The sequence below is a fragment of the Sus scrofa genome, chromosome 3 (assembly GCF_054392235.1).
Source record: "Sus scrofa isolate SSC_HxYL_T2T_F1_AM1 chromosome 3, Sscrofa_HxYL_maternal_Yorkshire_Landrace_v2.0, whole genome shotgun sequence".
Taxonomy (NCBI): Eukaryota; Metazoa; Chordata; class Mammalia; order Artiodactyla; family Suidae; genus Sus; species Sus scrofa.
In genome coordinates this window covers 123,900,543-123,920,726 of record NC_139385.1, presented here as the reverse complement: position 1 = coordinate 123,920,726, position 20,184 = coordinate 123,900,543, and the positions used below count along the sequence as shown (strand labels likewise).

The following is a 20,184-nucleotide window of genomic DNA, read 5'->3' as shown; positions in this document are numbered from 1 at the left end:
GTCTAGAGCAGGTTGCTCAGGAATGCAAGTACAACACGATTTTGCTAAGATGCTTAAGATGCTGTGTTTCCTCTAAAATTATAGAGGTTTTATGGGTTCCCTGGTGGCCTAGTGGTTAAGGTCTCAGCATTGTCATTGCTGTGACATGCATTACTACTGTGGCTTGAGTTCAATCCCTGCCCTGGGAGCTTCCACATTAGTGAACAATATACCCATTTCGTTATACACTTAAGCTAAAGACCAAATGCCAGCTGATGTCCACAACTGGGAAGACCAACTTAAAAAAATAAATTTCCCTTTAATTAAAAAGCAAAGTGATAAATCCATGTTTCAATACGCTAAAATTATAAGTACAACCATAGAATGCTGGAGCTGTAGGGACCCTGTTTCTGGGAACACCCTGAAATAACATACAAAATTATGTGTGTATATATTTTTTTCTGGGAAAGGATCTATGACTTCAATTAGATATTCCAAGATATTTCGGTGACCCAAAAAGGTTAAGAGAAGAACTCTGTCAATGTACACTGAAGATGAGACCTCAAGAGTGAGGTGACTTGTCCAAAGCCTCATGGTTCATTACTGCTGTTAGAACTTAGGCCACTGAACTGTAGTATTACTTCTATCATAGATGCTTATAGTTCTGAGATCAGCAAGCTCATGTTAAGTGTGTGTATATATATATACATATATATACACACACATATATATATGTATACATATATATATATATGGGAACTTCCCTCTCATGTTAAATATAAAATTCATGAAATGTGGAGTTCCCTTCGTGGTGCAGTGGTTAACGAATCCGACTAGGAACCATGACGTTGCGGGTTCGATCCCTGGCCTTGCTCAGTGGGTTAAGGATCTGGCGTTGCTGTGAGCTGTGGTGTAGGTCACAGATGTGGCTCGGATTTGGTGTTGTTGTGGCTCTGGTGTAGGCTGGTGGCTACAGCTCCAATTAGACCCCTAGCCTGGGAATGTCCATATGCTGCAGGAGCGGCCCTAGAAAAGGCAAAAAGACAAAAATAAATAAATAAGTAAATAAATAATAAAATAAAATTCATGAAATGTCAAAACATCTTTAAGAACAGAGCCACATGAGTATGGAAACATGATTTATGAGAGATAATACTACAAATTAGGGTGAAGAATGGACTTTCAAAAAATTGTTAAACATATGGAAAAAAAATAAAATTAGATTCCTATCCACATTATGCACAAAAATAAATTCCAGGGAGTTCCCGTCGTGGCGCAGTGGTTAACGAATCCGAATAGGAACCATGAGGTTGCGGGTTCAGTCCCTGGCCTTGCTCAGTGGGTTAACGATCCGGCGTTGCCGTGAGCTGTGGTGTAGGTTGCAGACACGGCTCGGATCCCGCGTTGCTGTGGCTCTGGCGTAGGCCGGGGGCTACAGCTCTGATTCGACCCCTAGCCTGGGAACCTCCACATGCCGCCAGAGCGGCCCAAAGAAATAGCAAAAAAAATAAATAAATAAAAATAAATTCCAGGTAAAAAGCAAAATTTTTAAAATGCTATAATACAGGAGGGAGTAGGGAAGGATTTCTTAAATAAGACCTCAAAACACAAACTCGTTATTAAGAAAGTGATGCACATTATAAATTAACTATACTTTACTTTTTAAAAAAATGATAAAATGGACTACATTAAAATTAAAAATGTCTAAATGTCTAAACTAACATTAGGTGCCATTAATGAGAGAAAAGACAAGCCAGAGGCTGAGACACAATAGCTTCAATGCAAACAACGATCAAAGCACAGACACAGTACTCCTTCAAGTAAAAAGTGAGAAGACAAGCTAAAATACGCAAGGCCTATGAGCTGGCACTTCACAAAGAAGAAATCCAAATGGCCAATAAACAAAGGAACAACAACAAAAATTTGATACAATGAGGAGTTCCCGTGGTGGCACAGCGGTAACGAATCTGACAGCCATGAGGTTGTGGGTTTGATCCCTGGCCTTGCTCAGTGGGTTGAAGATCTGGCGTTGCCGTGAGCTGTGGTGTAGGTCACTGGCAGCTATAACTCCAATTCGATCCCTAGCCTGGGAACTTCCATGTGCCGTGGGTGTGGCCCTAAGAAACCAAAAAACAAAAAAATTTAATACAATGAAATGGTTTCACATACATCAGATTGAGCCAATGAAGTCAGACAATTTCAAGTACTGGAGAGGCCGTGGAACTGGCACCGCTGGTGGGAATGTAAATTAGGACGACCTCTTCAGAGAGCAAGGTGGAAATATTTAGTGAAATTGAAGATGTACCTCTTGTATGATTCAGCAATTCTACGCTGGGTATAGACTTTAGAGAACGGAATTGCTGTAACAGTGAAACACCAGCAACTTAAATGTCCATCAATAAAGGAAGACAGAAAAGATACGAGGTAAATATAATGAAATGAATGGATCGGACAGAACCAGGTATGGTACACGGGTAATAACAATGTTATTATCATGAATAGCCGACATCTATCAAGCAGTTGTTATGTGCGAGGCATTAGTCTCTAAGTGCTTTTCCAATGACGTAGGTACTATTTTTATCCTCATTTTGTGGTTGAGAAAATTGAGATACAGAAAGGTTAAGGAATTTACATCAGACCGCACAGGCGTTAAGGAGAAAAGTGAGAAGGTTTAACTCCAGAGTTCTGTTCTTAACAACCATACTATCCAGAAACGTTATTCTCTGAACTTCGTAGAGAATACCATGCTAGTCCTTCTCCATTCTTCCTATGCTTGACATGTTTCAGGATAAAAACTTAACTATAATACATAAAATAACTTATAAATGTGAACATCTGTGAAATGCAAATAAAGTCATCACTACTGTTAATAAACTACACAAGGCCCCTTTCTAGTTCTAAGAGTCTCTGATCCTACGAACTTAAACAGGAAAACTCTTCAATTTGCTAATGGTTCTACTCTACGATTCACAATTTTCCAGACCTAAGATAGATGCCTCGAGAACCTGAATAATTATATGGGCAGGCCTGTACATACCGCTGCATCCATATCTAGGCTTTTGGATACAGTCACACACACGTGGATTTCAACATTTCACATGTGCACTGTAAGAATGAGGTCACACATTTAGCAGCTGTCTCTCAGATTCCTGGATTCTCCACTGCACACAACGCTGTGATATGGAAGTGCTTTATCAACGTCGATTTTGTTCTCACGATTCTGACAAAGTCTTACTCACCTACAGCAATAGTCTTAATATCAACAAGATAAGCCAGTTTCTTATTATCTTCCATTCCTCGCTGACGCCTCTCATTAATGCGGACACTGAAACACGAAGGGTCAGGTGAGGCAAAATGGGCTTAGGCAGATGTTTATCAAGAGCTCTGAAACACCGCATGGGATGAAGAACTTAGGTTAACCTAAGGATACGGGAGTTAGAAGTCAAAAGGGAACTCTTTGAGGCTTAAAATTTTAGAGAACCTAGTGGGGTTACCTGATGAGATGGGGGTTCATGAACTCCGTACGTACAGAACCCAGGGGATCGTTACTCCCGTACTCCACCAGGGTCAGCTCTCCCGCGTTGAAGATCATGCACACCTGCGGAGGAACGGCGTCGGTACGCGGTGGAGAGACTGCAGGAAGCTCAACAGTGAAGGGAGGGGTGCTATCGGGTCAAAGGGACCCCCAATGTTCTCTTTCTTCTGTTCTTCTTTTTTTTTTTTGCTTTTTAGGGCCACACCCGCAGCATAGGGAGGTTCCCAGGCTAGGCGTCGAACTGGGGCTGCGGATGCTGGCCTACACCACAGCCACAGCAACGTGGGATCCAAGCTGCATCTGGGACCTACACCACAGCTCATGGCAATGCCAGATCCTTAACCCACAGAGTGAGGCCAGGGATCGAACCCCCAATCTCATGGTTCCTAGTCGGATTCGTTTCCGCTGCGCCCCGACGGGTACTCCTGTTTCTTCTGTTCTACGTCGGCCTCCCACTGTATCTGCTGTTCTCTCGACCCCTTGCCACTTGCCATCCTTTTGACAGAGACGCTAGAAAGAGACTTCTCAAGACAGTGATGGTGAATCAAGCTGTACTCACATTTTCATTTTCAAAGAAATACTTCTCATTGCCACCAGATCCCTGCCAGGCTACCTGGTGGGGGGAAAAGACAAGGAACAATGAGGTTAACTAGCCAAGACAGTGCGGAAAGAATGACAGGTTGGAGGCAGAGAGACTGAACTTGGGGAGGCTCTGACATTCATGAGATGCTACATCAGATGTTGCCCTAGGCCCTGTGTTTAAGGAGACGGTATAAAAACAGTCCAACGGTGCTTTCATATTCCAGGATTCTAAACCTCTGGGGTCTCATTCCCTGAAACCAGGTCCCCCAACACCAGAATGTCAGAGCTTCCCATGGAGCCGGTCCCCTGGGACCTCGGCTCGCCTGAGCAGCGCCTTGGGACACCCCACTCCCCACCTCTCCGGTCTTGGTTCCCACCTCACTGAGGCGATTTGTGGCCAGGTCTCCCAGCAGCAGTGTATCTGATGTGTGGGCCACCAGGTAACGTTCCTTTCCCAGGATTTTCACCTCTTCCACTTCGTAGCCATAGTGCGACTTGAGCACCACCCGGGTCCCCGAGGAGAGGTTCTTCACGATCACCTTGGGAGGAGACGCGTCTGAGCTCCCTGGGCAGGCCTCCCCCAACCCGAGAGACACGATGCGCCCCTCACCCACCTCCATTGCTAAACAAAGTGACATCTCGTTTCTCTGCCTGGCCTAGAATATTCTTGGTAAAAAGGACCCCTCACATTTACATAATGCTTGACTAATTATGAAGTGCTTTCATGCGTTATGTCTTTTGATGTTTATGATACACGATTCTGAAAGTTCTACCAAAGTAAAGTAAAACCAATCACTCTCCCTACGTTCCCATAGCTCTTTGTACAAATCTTTGTGCTAACTTTACTGCAGTGTAATATAGTATATTTTGATCTGTCTCCTTTGCTAGAACGATCTTCTCAATGAAGGGAAAAAGTATTACAGATGGTTATCTCTGATTTCTCAGTGCTGCACAGTGCTAACACATAAAGAATGGATGAATATTTCTGGAGAAAATCAAACACTGAAGGAATCAATGAAAGAAAGTAAATGAAAGACAGTAATAGTACAGGGTATAGGAACTAAGAAATCAGCTTGCAGCCTCATTCACAGTGAGTTCAGAGGCCTTAAAACAAAAGAATTCTGAATCATAATCCTATTTATCAACTTCCCTAGCTGATACCTTACAGACAGTGAAGTTTTAAACCAGGAAGATGTATTTTGCCTTTTTGGGGTGGAGGGTGGGGGTGTACCCACAGCATATGGAGGTTCCCAGGCTAGAGGTCAAATCAGAGCTCCAGCTGCCGGCCTGCGCCACAGCCTCAGCAACGACAGATCCGAGCTACGTCTACGACCTACACCACAGCTCACAGCAACACCAGATCCTTAACCCACTGAGCGAGGCCAGGGATTGAACCCACATCCTCATGGGTACTAGTCAGGTTCATAACCTGCTGAGCCACAACGGGAACTCCCTAAACCAGAAGGAGGTAAATGGCCATCTCTGTATCCCTTAGACCTGACGTCTAAACCTTTTCTTACAATCAGCTGGAGAACTGCAGCGGGAAAGTTACCAGAGAGTTGCATGACACACTGTGTTCCTCAGAGCAGCTCTGCCAGAGGTTAAATGTGCCCACCGTGGCTGCGGCCAGGTGGCAGGGAAGTACCCCAAGGAGGCGTGAGCCATGGCAAGATGTGGGTGTGGCAGGCTATCAGCCGCATACCTGGCTGGGTCCCACATATGTCAACTCAAACTTATTCTTGTAAATGCTCCTTCGGAGGCAGCAGTCAAACTGTTCCACGCCACCGCAGAGTGTGCCCTGGAAGGGAAAGCGACAGCGTGAAAGGTCACACACAGGTCGCAGGCATGGGGACGGTATTCAGAGACACTCTGAAATCCTAGTTTCTAGAATCCACAGAAGAGTGGGCAGTGTTTGGAAGGACCAGCAGGAAAAAGGAGGCAACTGCAGGACTCAAGGGCACCACGCGGCGGCGGCATTTAAGAGAGAGACCAGCGCCGCCTGCAAGACCTTTGCTCCCTTTGGCCTCCAAACAAGTGTGGATTCCTCCCTTCTGCCCGTAACGTCAGAGTTTTAGTTTGTGGTCAAAAGGAAAGAGGAGATTCTTCAGTGTAGGGAGAGAGGATTTTAGGATAAGGTGAAGAAAGTCACCAAAGCCAGAAAATGGGTTCCTAGGAACACACCGCGCAGAGTCGTGAGCCGTCCCGCTTCCAGGCCAAGGCAGTGACCGTGTATAAGTTGGCAATCTCCTTGGGCTTTGCCTCTTCCCAGATGCTTCTCCGAGGACTCCAGTTGAGCACCCGAAGTCTGAAATTAAGTATGTGGTTTTTAGAAGAGATGGCGGCTGAGAAAAAGAGTGCAAGTGGGCATTCACGAAACGGCAGGAAATTAGTCTTGCTACATCAGAGAACAGAGGAAATAAAAGAGAACAGACAGGCTGGGAGGTCCAGGAGGCGAGGGCAAAAGGTTCAAAGGAGGTAAGCCGGGAAAATCAAGTCAAAAGTTAAGTGGAGTAAGAGTGACACGAGTGGAGAAAACAAAAGGCGACTGTGGCTGCTGAGAAAAATAAGCTGTTAGCAGTAGAGAAACATGGAAAAAGACAAGAGACGAAACAGAAGGGGAGACACACAGAGAAGAAGAGAAGAAAGAAAGGGGAGACACCCATGGGGCTAAAGGGGACAGAAAGACAGGACAGACAAAGCTGGGACTGCAAATGTTTCAAGGAAGAGATGGGGCCCAGACCCTAGCTGTTTATCCCATCACATCATTCGTTCGTTCATTCATTCATTCACCAAACATCTGAGTGTGTGTTATGTACGAGATGCTAATCTAGGCCCTGGAGCCTAAAAAAATGAATAATAGGCTCTTTTCTCAAGAGTGCTTCAATTTAGCCAGATAGATACAAACTCCAAAGTATAATATGATGTGATCGATGCTAAGCCAGGGGTCCGAAAAGGAGCAATGGGAACACAAAGAAAGCGCAGATGACTTCTGCTGCGGAGTCCCGGGGAGAGGCAGACACGGACAACAAGGGCGCGGTGCCTTGTGGACCTGCGCGCAGGCCCGTGGGTGCTGGGAGGGCGGAGAGGAAAGGGCCTGACTTAAGGCTTGAGCATCACTGGATTCTGAGCCTGGCTCCCACACTGGTTGAGAAGCAAACCTGGGTTACAGAAGAGGGTACACAGGGAAAGCAGGCAGATGCTGCAGCGGGAAAGGGCACCTACCTGTCATAACTTCCCAGCACAACCGACTGGCCCCCAGGACTGGCGGCGGCTGTGGTGAACTCCCGCTCCTGAGGGTCACGGCTATAGTCAAAGGTCTGGAGCACGTGGCCTTCTCTCCCATAGGCCACGATCCTCCGATCGCAGCCTGCAGCCACAATGCTATTGGTGGCCCAGGCCAAGGCATAGGGTGGGCACGGGTGGTTCACCAACTTCCCCTAAGACAGAAGTAGAGGGTTTCAACCACTACTTAGAAATCTGCCTTAGAAATCTGACGCACTCACTCGGAGCATCCTACTCAGCAGAAACCTTTCTCCCAACACTTTTGCACCCTAACCCAGCCTAAGCTGAAGACTCACAAATTGTCTTTGTGTCTTACACACACATCTGCTCTGACATACATATGCAGAGCACTCCCGCGTGCAAGAGAAAACCTCAAAATACCTGTGTTTGGAGATCTCTAATATTCGCCTGATCAAGTCCCCAAAGGAAGCTGTCCCACACATTAACTAAGTCTGCAAAGGCCCACAGGAAGCATACGGCTCCTTTGTTTTAGGAGGGATACATTTAATTAATTGTTACAGAAATAATTGTTTCTTTTGGGGGGTGCACCTGTGGCCCATGGAGGTCCCCAGGCTAGGGGCTGAATTGGAGCTGTAGCCTACACCACAGCCACAGCAACACCAAATCTGAGCAGCGTCTGTGACCTACACCACAGCTCATGGCAACGCCGGATCCTTAACCCATTGGGCAAGGCCAGGGACTGAACCCGCATCCCCATGGATACCAGTCAGGTTTGTAACCTGCTAAGCCACGAAAGGAACTCCCTACACAAGTAATTCTTAACGTAAATGATTCAAACAATAGAGAATTATATAGATTAAAACTTGAACCTTCCTTTAATCCTCCATCTTTTCCTCTCAAGAGCAAACAACTCTTGGAGTTCTTGCTGTGGCTCAGCAGTAAGGAACCTGACTAGTATCCATGAGGACTCAGGTTCATTCCCTGGCCTCACTCAGATCTGGCGTCACTGTGGCCATGGCAGCTGCAGCTCCGACTTGACCCCTAGCCTGGGAACCTCCATATGCTGCGGGTGTGGCCCTAAAAAGCAAAACAAAACAAAAACAAAAACAAACCCTGAAACCCTCTCTCTGGCCACATCCACGTGTTTCTCTCCCTGGGGTCTGTCTCACTCCTCAAGCCCCCTCCCCCAGCACCAGAGTCTAAGTTCCTTAGAGGTCCGCCTCCTCTAGGAAACTTCCTGGGATTCCCTCGAACCCTATCCCGCAGCATCTTTTGTTCATACCTGTGATTCTCCTGAGCCTTCATCATCAAAGAAATACCTAACAATGGTGCCATCTGCATGACCAGAGAGAATTCCTTTCCCAGAGCAACTAAAAAAGGGGAAAAGGAGGAAAAGAGAGAAATCTGGGAAGCAATGAGAACCTTCCATCTCACCAAGAAAGTCCCCTTTCTCTGGCAAACACTACCCTCCCTGTGGTTTCTCCTCATCTTTCACACTATGGCCCCCCAGCCCAGACACCCTCATAGCTCTTCCTACCAAGCCCTGGGGACAGCACTCTCCCTGACTCACTTGGTTGTCAGTGACACCACATAGGAATCGGTCCCATAGATGGTAGATGATTTATTTGTCTTGGTGTTTGCTAAACGCACCTGAAAATGGGAGAATGTTAGACTACTTCTAATTTCACCCAGGTCCTCAGGAAAGAAAAAGAAACAAAACAAAAACTGCTCCCTGTGTCGTCTCCGCAGTACACAACCTGACCCCAAGGGAGGAGAGTGAGTAATCACATTCCTCTCTCCAGACCCATCACCCCATCCCCAGCTGCTCCTGTGTTTCTCTTCCCTCCTTCACCTTCCCTTCGGCCAGTCCAAAGACAATGATAAATTCTGCTGGCCACTGCAGACAAGTAACAGCACTCTGTAAGGAAGAAAGAGGAAAAAGAATAAACCCGTCTAGGCGTGCCAGCACACGATAACAACCCGAACCTCAACAGCCCTCGCGAGCCACCCCCCGAGACTGCCTGTGGGGAAGGAGAGGAGGGGACGGCTGGGCTCGAAGGAGGAAAGCACAGGGGAATAAGCAGCCAGGCGGTAGGCGGGGTCAGAGCCAGATGCTAACAAATGCAGCTCCTGGCTGTATTTATAAGCAGATCTACTGATAGGTGCTTGTTCATCCTAATCTCCCAGGGCCTGGTCTGAACTTTACCGTCTGGATGAACTTGTTACAGATGACTTTCTTGTCACCCCTGCCGGATAAAAGGAAGGAAGCATCTTAAAGATTATTTCCACGAATACACTGCTACCAATGATGCTGGGTGTGGGGGGAAGGAATTAGAGATACCTTCCCTGGCCCGCCAGGGTCCCACCACTCCACAGAAGCCCTCAAAGAAGGCATAAGAAGGGGCCTCAGTAGTTTTGGAAGAATAACAAAGACACGGCATCACTCCTGGCTCCCCAGGATCTCACAGGGCCTCCTTGGTGATCTAAGACTGATTCCTCCAGGGATGGGACCACAGAACACGTGGTGCAGGCAAAGGCAGGGAAGCAGCAACAACAGACCCAGAGGCCTCTGCTTTCCACACCCAGCTTGGCTCCTCATCCTCTCTAGTCCTGCTCCCCAGCGAGGCGCTGCTTCCTCCCTTTCCCCTGCTTCTCTCTGCCACCCCACCGCCCATTCTCTGTCCTCACCAATCTTCTCCAATCTTGTAGACATAGATGATGTTGTCGGTCTGTCCTATGGCGATCTTTGTTGAATCGGGAGAAAAAGCCATGCCCTTCACCATATAGCTCTTCCTGCCATACTAAGAGTCAAAAAGAGAGAAAGAAAAGGAAAGGAAAAGAAGTACCTCGAATAAGTAAAAGAGAAGAAAAGGTGCATGTGTGACTCAAGCACACTGGGCTTGAGGGGTTTATACCGAGCAAAGGCAGGGGAGGCCATGTGCTACGCCCGAGGCTAGGACCTGCCTTAGGAAGTCCTCTAGGTTCACAAGGCCCCATCACCAGGTTAAGGTACACAGGGGTGTCCCCTTCACCTTCATGTCGGCTGGTTTGGTGGAGAATTTATCCCTCCGCTCCCCGTGTTCATCATACAGCAACACCACTCGGTCCACTGTGCAGACAGCAAATTTGGCATTGTTGTGGGACCATGCCATGCAGGTGACCTTTGCAGCTCCATCCTGCAGAGGCAAAGGGGGCAAAAATAAACCCGGGTGCTGGTCTAGAATGCCAAACGCATTCCTGGCTCCATCACTTCCAGTGTGACTTTGGTGCATTTTCCTTCTATCATAGTCCTTAAACAAAGAGAAGCTCATGATCCATCCAGGTCTCCGAGGCCACAGAGCCCTGGATGGTGAGAACAAAGTGCTTCTAGAGACTCATAAGGCAAATGCACTAAGAGGTGACGCGGCAAATCAACTGTACTGATGTGTCCCCACAGCGGCCTTCTCATTCCCTCATATCCCAGGTCTGCAGCTGAAATAAATGCAATTGGTCTGATAAGTTTTGGTCTTTAGCCATTTGCTCAATTAATGTTTTCTGAGTATCTTATTGAGAAAGGCACTTGGCCATGGGCTGAGAGAGAGACAAAAGGCAAGACATGGTCCCTGCTCAAGGATCTCATAAGATGGTACAAAACCAGGAAGAGTCCCATGGGACAGGCGCTTGTAATAGTTGGTAAAAGCCTGAGATAATTTTCTGTCTAAATGATCGACATTAAGCTTTGAAGAGTAGAGTCAGTTGGGTAGGGAAATGATGCGAGGGAGAAGGAATGGCATGAGCAATGGGAAGTTCTGGTCAGTAAAAATTTAATTTAGCTGAAACTATCTTATAAATAGCAGAACGGAGGATGTAAAGCAGGAAAACAGACTAAGGCCAGTTCAGGAAGGGTCTTCAAAGCTAGGCTAAGGAGTCTGGGCTTATTTGGTAGGAAAAGGACAGACAATGAAAGTTCTGGAAGGGGGAGTGAAATAACCAGAGTTGTGACTGAGGATAAATGATGCCACTTTGGTTTTCTGTTTGTTGGTTGGTTTTCCTTAACAATCCACTTCACAGAAGCCCAAGTTAGAATCGATCAACTCCTGGTGAATTATTCTGGCCATGTATGTCCCTTTTACCACCAGCCCCAGTTATCTATGGTTCTGCACTAAGGATTTCCCTCCTTGAAATAAAAAATTTAGTTTCTGCTCCAATTGTTTGATGAATTATTTGAGCTTGAGAGACCCAGCTTAACACATTGCTACTTTTTACTCCAAACCTACCCACCTCCAAAGTCAGTGGTAAAAACACCTTTTTTTTTTCATCAAAATCCTCAAACCAGAGTCAGAAAATAGCCACACCACCCCCTTTAGCCCCCTTCAACTCTTGACTAAATCATGTTGGGAGGGTTGAGAGCTCCTCAGGGATTGTTGCTGATTAACTTCTTATAACATGTTGCCCAATCCTGGGCACTCAGCCCTTTCCTGCATCATGACATCATCTTATCCTGAAAGACTGAAGGAAGATTTCACTTCCAATTATTCCATTAGGGTAAAGGAATTTTAAAAATACAGATTCAGGGAACAGTTTACAGAGCAATGAGCGCACCTCTCTTGTATTCTAATTTCCTTCTTTTCTCCTAATGCCACGTCCTCTGTGAAGCCTTTCCGTTTCCCATAATCAATCAATTCTTCCTTCTCTACAAAGGGACCTCACAGGACTGTTGTGAGGATTAAATGAGGTAGGGATCAGAAAAATAGCTAACAAGCACCACAGACTAAGCACTCTGCTAAATGCTTGATATGCATTATCTTATTTTATTTCATAACCAAGTAGATGCTGTTACGATGCATCTTTTACAGATGGAGAAACTAAGGCATGGCAAGGTTAAGTAATTTGCTCAAGTTTACAACCACAGTTTAAGTGGCAGAACCAAGATTTAAATCCATGTGTGTCTGAATCCATAATCCACAATCCTAACTTCTTTATTTATGTTGCTCTGGTACATGTTAAACATTCAGTTATGACAGATATTCTTAGCTTTCATTTTGTCCTTTGAAGTGTGAACGTCCTTCTCTCTTGTCTATCAGTTTTCATGCTGCTTTTCTGTCTACAATGTTCTCTTGCGTGTACTATTTCCTTTAACTGTTTCCCCTAATCCCTTAAAGCTGAGATTATCATTATTCCTGTTTTCCAAGTGTATAGATCCAAGACTGGGTGAGTGCTCGGAGAGATGGCTAAAATCAGGACCATCAAGACACTTACTAAAGTAGGATTCGAATTCTGGTTTCCTAACCGCAAAACTCAACCCCTTTCTTCATTAAGTTCTAAGGTTCCTCCCCCAGGGCCCAGCTTCTTCTGAGTATGAGATCTTCAGCATCAGAACGAACGGTGGCCGTCTGCCCTCCTTTAAGTGGGGCTTGCACCTAAAGTGCTTATTTAAGGCGGTGTAGATTTATGTTCGTTGTTCACATGTGCGCCTCTCCCTCTAGTATGAGCCTCTTGCAGGCAGAGGCAACAATTGATGTAGCTCTGGATCCCTAAAGCCCCAGCACAGGACCTGGTACACAACTGATTCGTTAAATGGAACGAAATGAAAGCTACGATGGTCAGTGGTCCATCTCGCCTACTCCATCCTCCATCGACGGAGCAGAGTCCGTAGCACCGCTATGGCTTTTGGTCTTCTGCACACAGTAGGCGCTCAACGTTTTTAAACTTCAGTCCCTCACTTTTCTTGGGACATTAAGGAGGGCGGGGGAGGGAAGAGGCACGCGACTCCTCACCTGAGGGCTCAGCAGGGTCCTCAGGTGCTTCAACTGCATGACGAACACCTGCCTCTCAGATGCGGACAGACGGCGACAACTCCCGTGGTTACCTGGACAACCCGCCACGCAGCCGCAGCGGCAGCCGCTGACGCAGAAGCGACCAGCGCGCCAGGCGCGCGTCGCAAGGTCACCACGTAGATTTGCCGCGAAGCAAACAGAACGTGCGCAGGCGCAATGAGATCGAGGGCGGGACGCCCGAGAGGGCTGGAGGAATTCTCTCCTCGACCAATGCCGTGGTGGCGTGCAAACGCAAACTCAAGCCACGCCCACGAGCCTTCCGCAAACTCCGGCGTCGTACGTAATCGTGGGCGCTCTTGCTCTTTGATGTACGTAAGCGTGGCTGAGTGCGTTCTTTTAATCCTCGCAAACCTGGAGGAAAGCTGGGGCAGTTGGTGTGACAGGCGTTTGCCAGTGGACACGCTTGAACACCAGTACGTTATGTAACTTGCACGGGCTCACAAGACTGATGATGATAGGTAACACGGACTACTCAGTGTGTGTCTGCCAGGTACTGTGCAAAGTGCTGTGCTCACAGTATCTCATTTAATCTCAGAGCCACCTTTGGAAGGGAAGAGCGTTATCAGTCCCATTTTACAGGATCAGAGGGGTCACTTGCCTAAGCTAACACAGTGTGAAAAAGACGGAACTGGATTCAACCCGGAGCTGGAGTATTTAAGCACCCTTTATATTCCTATTCAATTTCTAGTTCCCTGTCTTTATGCCATGCTACTGTACCCCGTGACACTCCCTTCCCCAGAAATGATGATGTGCCCAGAGCCTGACAGGTGAGTGCTTTGGAACCAGTGGCCAGAGAGAGGTAAGGTCCCCAACTTCTGAACTGGGAAACTGGGTTAGAGACTGCTGCTTAGATCAGGATGCTTTTATGGTTCAGGGCAGAGGGCAGAGCATAGCTTCGAGTACCTGATAGGTTCAGTCTTGTGATAAGGGGTCGGAGTTTGGTTTAGTACAAAAGATACTGACTTCTTGATCTTTGTTTGGATCGGGGTCCCTTTCAGAATTGTTGGTCTAACTTCTTGTAACATAACAGAGAGATCGAGATGCAGAAAAGGAGAGATTCAGACGCCTCCTCTGGGAGGAACATACGTTGAGAACAGTGTTACCTTCCAGACAGTGCAGCATCTGCTGTCCAGATGGATTCTGGGTTCTGAAGCCTTTCCCCCATAGTGGTTGCAGATGTCAACAGGTATTTCTTTTTCACTGACACAAACCCCTCTTGGAACTTAGGAAAAAGTAGGGGACAGGCCCTATTTTCACAGGACACAAGTAGGCCCCAGAGCCCAAATTATAATTCTTTTGACAGGAGAGGTCCAACCCCAGTTTTATTTCCAGAATCCTCTTCTGGATATAGTGGCAGAGAGTGAATAGGAACTCATTTATACTTTACAATTATTATTGACTTTGACCAAATGAACAGAAAGACAGACAGAGAGACAAAAGGGAAAGCAAGGGCAGGGAAGAATAGGCACAGAAATGCACAGGAGAGGAACACTTGGCACCCAGGGATCCATTAGTATAGCTGCTCTTTCATTTGTCCCAAGACACACCGTTCAGTCCTTTTCTGAAAATTAGCTCAGGGGTGATGGAATTCATGGTGAGGAATGGGCTGCGGATGTGGACACTGAAAAAGGCTTCTGGGCCTCTCAGGTGACATGACCCTAGTTTCCAGTGGAGCAAGGAGAATTTGTGTCCTCTTTTTTTTCCTTCTCCCCCTTCCCCCCCAACAAAGCAAAATGGACTAGGGCTTTAGTTTTCTATGCCCCTCTCCACCCATGCAAGGCTGGAGAATCAAAGCCACCACCTTAAAATAAGAGTCTTTTCCTGTCGAGCTGGTGGTGATGGTGTGAGGGGCCTCTGTAGTCAGGGGAGACACAGTGGAGAAATATCTTCAGCATACTATCCAGTATACCATACAGTCAGCTCCGGTTTGTCCAAGAACCTTTATTGGAAAAATGTCCAAGGAGTGAGATCCCCAGCAGCCAGAGGGGCTGCCAGGTGAGAGGGGGAGCACCTGAGGCTCCATGGAAGACATTGGAGTAGTGCAGTGCAGCGTCTGCCTCCAGGCCCAGACAGTGCCTTTGATTTGCTGGGGGAGGGGTAGTACGCCCAGAAACACTCCCCTCTGGGACCTGGAGGCAAGATGTGGGGGCAGCTGGGGAGGCAAGTGAAATGGGGGCCCCTTTGGGGACCTGATGGGACAGGGTTGAACCAGTGACTCTCCCCCGGACCTGGGGGATGGAAGGACACATCCCGTCTGATCTCCACTCCCCAGGTCCAGGGACACCGACCCTATCAGACCTACCTTCTGGCCCTGCTCACAGTGGAAAGAGGATGGAGACCAGCCTGAGATGGTGGGAGTGTCATTACCCTCTGGGAGACTGTGGGATCCTTCAGTCTTGGGCAGCTCACCATCTTGGCCTCTCCCTGACCCCATCCCCATCCCCAGGTTGTGAGTGCATCTGTCTTCTGGTTCTGTTTCTTCACTCAGACGTCGATGGTGTTGATGGACGGTGACTTTTTCTGTAAAAGAAGGTGGTTTGAGTCTCTAATTTCAGGCAGGTGACGGCTTCCTCCACCCCGCATTTCCATTGTCCCTCGCCTCCTGCCCCTCTGAGGCCTCCTCCCTTCCCCTCACTGCTCCTAGAGGCAAAACTGCCCCTCCTTCCCTCCCCAGCCCCTCATCACCTGTCTTGTCCCCACCGGCCTTCCCTGAGGACTCTGTTCCGGCCCCTTCCCCTTCTCCTTGGGGTTGTTGTTGGAGTCATTGTCTTTGATGATGTCATACTGACGGCAGAATAGTCCAATTACAGCTGAAACACAACAACACAGTCTGAGCCTTGATCCTGACCTCTCAGAGGGCAGGGAGATACCCACACAATTTCTAGAAAATCCGAGAAGGAAATCTTTGGATTCCTGGTGCCCGTGCCCAAGCACTACCCTCTTCATCCTCTTCTCTGGGCGCCCAAGAGCCTTCTCTCCCTTTCTTCAAACCTTCCCTGCTCATCCCCTTCAACTAAACATCTCCCCCTGCCATAGTTCTCACCTGCTTCTCTCCTGACAACCATTACCAACTCCCACCTTCCCTGAACCCCACACAATCCCTGGTCCCCCCGTCGAGCTGCTTACTCACTCACCAGCCCACATGAGCAAAACCACCACAATAATGACCACCTCCCCCGTCTGCAGTGGTCGCTCTCCGTCCAGACCCTCCACCGTGATGTCCCCTGAGAAGGAAAGACACAGACCCCGGGTTATGGGGAGCAGCTAGGGAGCTACGTCTTGTGCAGACAGTTCAGGATGGAGATGCTGGCGATAAGAGTCAGGGCAGACACATCACAGCGTTGCCACTGGTAGCCCCTCTCTGGGAAGCTGTCGGTGGACAAGTGGTTAGAGAACGAAAAGCAGGAGGGCCGCAGATCGGGTACTCATGCAGGCTGCAGCCGCTATGAACCGAGGTTAGGAAAAAGGACGCTTGAAAGCCCTTCCCCCAGACAGTTGATTACCAGCCTATCTATACCCGGTCCCCTGCCAACCTGCTTTCCTTCCTCTCCTGGCAGGGCCATGAATTAAATCATCCTCCGTTCATCTAAGCTAGACTCTGCTTGCTTTGGGGACGTAAACAAGAGGCCAGAGAGCAAGTAAATAGCTAGAGAATCCAAAGCTTTAGGGAGTGAGGAATAGCTGAGACCCTCACCTGGGCTGGAGCTGTTTGAGGGTAGCCGGTCAGAACCCTTGAGAGTTCGGAAGTGCACCCGGGGCCCTGGGGGGCTTTCTCCCCGAAGGCCAATGCTCCTGACCTGCACTGTGTAGTCACTGTCTTCAGCCAGGCCCCAGAGGGCACAGGCCCGAGTGGTGGTGTTCACCTCCCGGATCACACGTTGCCCGGGGCCATTCTGCCGCTGCGGGGAGATGATGAGAGAGGACAGCCTTACCCTGGCCCCCAGCCACAAGGCTTAACCCAGGGCTCTTGGACATCCAAGCGCTCCAAGGGAGCAGGGCGAAAAGGGCAGCTTGAGCCAGGGCTCCCCAGCTCCGGGATTCTCCCAAGGCTTGGGGGGCATTGGGGGGAGGTGGTTAACAGGAGGAATGTTCAGAGATCCAAGGACGCAGGTTCGGGGAGCAGGAGGGTGATTCATACTTGCTGGGAAATGGAGTAGCCAATGACGATGTTGCCTTCTGGGACGTCCCAGGACACAGTGGCCGAGTTGGCTCTGAGGTGAGTGACTGTCACATTCACAGGAGAAGGGGGCCGGTCTGTGGGTGCCAGGGTGTTAACAGGTTAACAGTTTCCGCCCACAAACTAGGTCTGGTTAATCCCCACCCTCTCCCACTTGACTCACCTGCTCGCACAAAGCCCAGGTCACAACTGACCAGCAGGAGAACCGTGGGGCTTAGATATGGGGAGAGGGGCATTAGCGAAGCCATGGTCCCCACCGAGTCCGCTGGGAGGCACTGGGGCATCAGTTTGACATCCAGGCGGGGCTCCTGGACGTGGGAAGAGTGATGGTTTGGGCGGGGGGGGGGGGGGGTCAAGGACTGGCCAGAATGCACGGGTGGGCAGCAGCTCACCCGGGCTCCCCTCCGCCCACAGCAGCTCCAGAGCCCCGCTTCCCCCCAGGCCTTCCCCACCCCCGCAACACCCCGGGCTCCCCCAGTGCGCGGCCCGCTCTGCCCACACCCACCTCCGCCGGTCCTCGCGGTCGGTCAGGCCTCGGGGGGCTGCTCGGTGCCCAGAGGGCGGCCCATCGCCCGACTCCGTGGCGCTGCCCCTACCCCATCCCGGCGCCGGGCCGGCTAGGCGGGCAGCGCGGGACTGAGCTGCGGGCAGAGGGCGGAGGGGTAGTGGGCGCGGGCCGCGGGGCTGCGGAGCCCCCAGAGCTCCGACCCGCCACGCAGTGGGTCCGAGAGCAGGGGGCGGTGCCGGCGCGGCCTGGCGGCTGGCCTGGGTGCCCCGGGCGGGAGGCAGTGCGGCTGCCTCCGCCGGGCTCCTGCAGCGAGATGTGACCGTCCCGGGAAGCCAGCCGCCGCCTTCTGCAGAGCTGGCCCGGGTCGCTCCGCCGCAGCCCGGCCGGGACTTGCAGACCCGCCCCGCCCCGCTGGGGTTCTCACCGCCGTCATCACCGCCCCCCCAACCCGGTTCTTTCGGGGCTCCTCCCACGACCCTCTCATTGGCCCCCATCCCTTCTGATCCCGGCACCATCCGAGGAGCCCCGGCGGCAGAGGGGGAGGGGGCGTCGGGAGAGGCGCAGGTGCGAGGGTCTCGGGCACCTGGGAGGCCCCTCCCTCCCCAGATGGAATTAGCCAAGTTGGGAAGAGGAATTCCACCCCCGGTGCGGGAGGGGACAGAGTGATGGAGATAATAATTATTTTGACAATCTCCTACTTGTAGACTGCGTCAGCTTTTAAGTGTCTTCCCCATTCATAACCTGATATTGATTCCCTTCATTCTCTCATTCGTTCCTTCATTTATTAGGCAAATATTTATTGAGCGTCTGACATGTTCAAAGTTGCCGATTCAGCTGTCATTAAGTGTGCTGGGTTTATAGAGGAAATTTAAAGAGCAACGACCTGTTTCTTGTTCTAGCTCTGCGACTTACTTTAGTGTGGCCTTGGACAAATAGGTTAATGTAAGTCTTAGGTTTTCCCACTGTAAATCAGAGCGTGCAGATCCTTACAGGGCTGTTGTGAGGATCAGATGAGACAATGTTGGGGAATGGGCTTTATCAATCTTACAACCCTGTGTGGATGAGAGATTGTTATTCATTTTCACCAGTTTGTCAATTACTTCATTCAATAAACATGGAAATCCTTCAGTTATTTCATGCTTTGGCTGAGCATGAGATCTGGAGGGAGAACTTGGGTATAGGTCCCAATTCTGTCAGCTGTGTGATCTTCACCAACTGACCTAACTTCACGGAGCTTCAGTTTCATCATCTGAAAATTGAAGTATAGTTGATTTACGATACCGTATTAGTTTCAGGTGTGCGGCAAAATGATTCCGCTATATCTGTATCTATATGTATGTATTTTTTTTATCTATTATCCATAATAGGTTATGACAAATAGTGAAAATAGTTCCCTGTGCTGTACAGTAGGTCCTTGTTGTTTGTCTCTTTGACATATAGTGGGGTGTATCTGTTAATCTCAAAATTCTAGTTTATCCCTTCTTCCCCCCTTTTCCCTTTGGTAATCATAAGTTTGTTTTCTATGTCTATTTCTGTTTTGTAAATAAGTTCGTTTGTATCTTTTTTTTAAGATTCCACCTATAAATGGTATTGTCTGGTATTTGTCTTTGTCTTTGAGTGGCTTCACTTAGTATGAGACTCTCTAGGTCCACCCATGTTGCTGCCAATGGTGTTAATTTCATTCTTTTTAATATCATCTTCTTAGTGTTATTGTATCTAATGAGATACTGTATGTGAGAAGTGCATTGTTCAGTAAATAAATGTTGGCTAAAGTTGTATTTAGGGCAGATACTGTGCTTTCTAATTCTGATTGCAGTATATCTATTTCTGGGGCACTTCAGTGTGTGCCCCCCTGGGGCTCTGAAGCTTCTGTTGCTTTCCTTCTGAGAGGAGAGGGGAATGGGGCAAGTAGGGCAGGGAGGATTGTGTGTGCTGAGCATGTGATCAAGCCATGCTCCAGGTCCTCTGACCTCTGCTGACCCTGAGAACCCTGATCTCTGGCCTCCTGATGCATCCTGGTTCTGGAGCATGCATGCCCAGAGGTTCTTTTTGCCCCGGGTCTGGGTATTGTCTTTCTAGGCTCCAGGCCTTCCAGAGAAGACGACATGGTCTGTTGGGCAGGAGTAATGAACCTCCAGTCTTCCTCTTCAGGGGCAAAGCAGAGGCTGTCCCCTTTCCGGGTGCCTGCAAAGGGGGACCTCAGGAACTCCTCTGGGGTGGCCAGAGAGCTGGGGGCCTAGTGACCAGGAAAGGGTGAAGGCAGAAGTGCTCAGAGGGGGTGGTGCTCAGAGAGGCCAGGGTACTTGGGTTAATCATCACTGTGGCTCAGATAAGGGCCTGCCAG

General features: G+C 49.0%; 2 protein-coding genes and 1 long non-coding RNA gene across 5 annotated transcripts in view; 1 reads left to right on the top strand and 2 right to left on the bottom strand.

Moving 5' to 3' along the window:
• IFT172 (intraflagellar transport 172) overlaps window positions 1-13,266 on the bottom strand; it is a 34,517-nt gene extending 21,251 nt beyond the window's left edge. For 2 of the 3 annotated variants that reach the window (XR_014842393.1, XM_003354889.5), the window contains exons 1-14: window positions 13,096-13,266; window positions 10,372-10,515; window positions 10,028-10,140; window positions 9,546-9,585; window positions 9,192-9,257; window positions 8,910-8,989; window positions 8,622-8,709; window positions 7,319-7,533; window positions 6,278-6,401; window positions 5,799-5,894; window positions 4,474-4,635; window positions 4,074-4,127; window positions 3,474-3,577; window positions 3,219-3,304 (exon numbers count right to left, since the gene is read on the bottom strand). Coding sequence is in view for 2 of the 3 variants with exons in the window: in XM_003354889.5 (XP_003354937.3) it covers window positions 3,219-3,304; window positions 3,474-3,577; window positions 4,074-4,127; window positions 4,474-4,635; window positions 5,799-5,894; window positions 6,278-6,401; window positions 7,319-7,533; window positions 8,622-8,709; window positions 8,910-8,989; window positions 9,192-9,257; window positions 9,546-9,585; window positions 10,028-10,140; window positions 10,372-10,515; window positions 13,096-13,134 (1,411 nt within the window). In the remaining variant the exon portion in view is untranslated. Of the gene's footprint in view, window positions 1-3,218; window positions 3,305-3,473; window positions 3,578-4,073; window positions 4,128-4,473; window positions 4,636-5,798; window positions 5,895-6,277; window positions 6,402-7,318; window positions 7,952-8,621; window positions 8,710-8,909; window positions 8,990-9,191; window positions 9,258-9,545; window positions 9,586-9,961; window positions 10,141-10,371; window positions 10,516-13,095 lie in introns of those variants that run through there. The other variant, XM_085019725.1, reaches the window with a different exon arrangement.
• A 169-nt stretch (window positions 13,267-13,435) lies between these two features.
• On the top strand, window positions 13,436-16,745 carry LOC146404911 (uncharacterized). Its single transcript, XR_014842478.1, has 5 exons — window positions 13,436-13,568; window positions 13,844-13,922; window positions 15,428-15,506; window positions 15,602-15,710; window positions 16,713-16,745. It is a non-coding gene; the product is annotated as an uncharacterized LOC146404911 (long non-coding RNA).
• Window positions 15,077-18,262, bottom strand: FNDC4 (fibronectin type III domain containing 4). Its single transcript, XM_003481268.5, has 7 exons — window positions 17,838-18,262; window positions 17,496-17,640; window positions 17,294-17,409; window positions 16,850-17,054; window positions 16,290-16,379; window positions 15,841-15,965; window positions 15,077-15,675 (listed from the first exon to the last, which is right to left on the bottom strand). Exons 2-7 carry the CDS (start codon window positions 17,614-17,616, stop codon window positions 15,640-15,642), a joined length of 693 nt encoding a protein of 230 aa, XP_003481316.4. The 5' UTR covers window positions 17,617-17,640; window positions 17,838-18,262; the 3' UTR covers window positions 15,077-15,639.
• Between the last annotated feature and the right edge of the window lie 1,922 nt (window positions 18,263-20,184).

Coding starts and splice junctions, on each gene's coding strand:
- FNDC4 (XM_003481268.5), bottom strand. CDS start 17,616: ATGCCCCAGTGCCTCCCAGCGGACTCGGTGGGGACCATGGCTTCGCTA. Junction 17,055..17,293: donor GCTACTCCATTTCCCAGCAA/GTATGAATCACC, acceptor ATCTCCCCGCAG/CGGCAGAATGGCCCCGGGCA. Junction 16,380..16,849: donor CTCAAACAGCTCCAGCCCAG/GTGAGGGTCTCA, acceptor TTTCCTTCTCAG/GGGACATCACGGTGGAGGGT.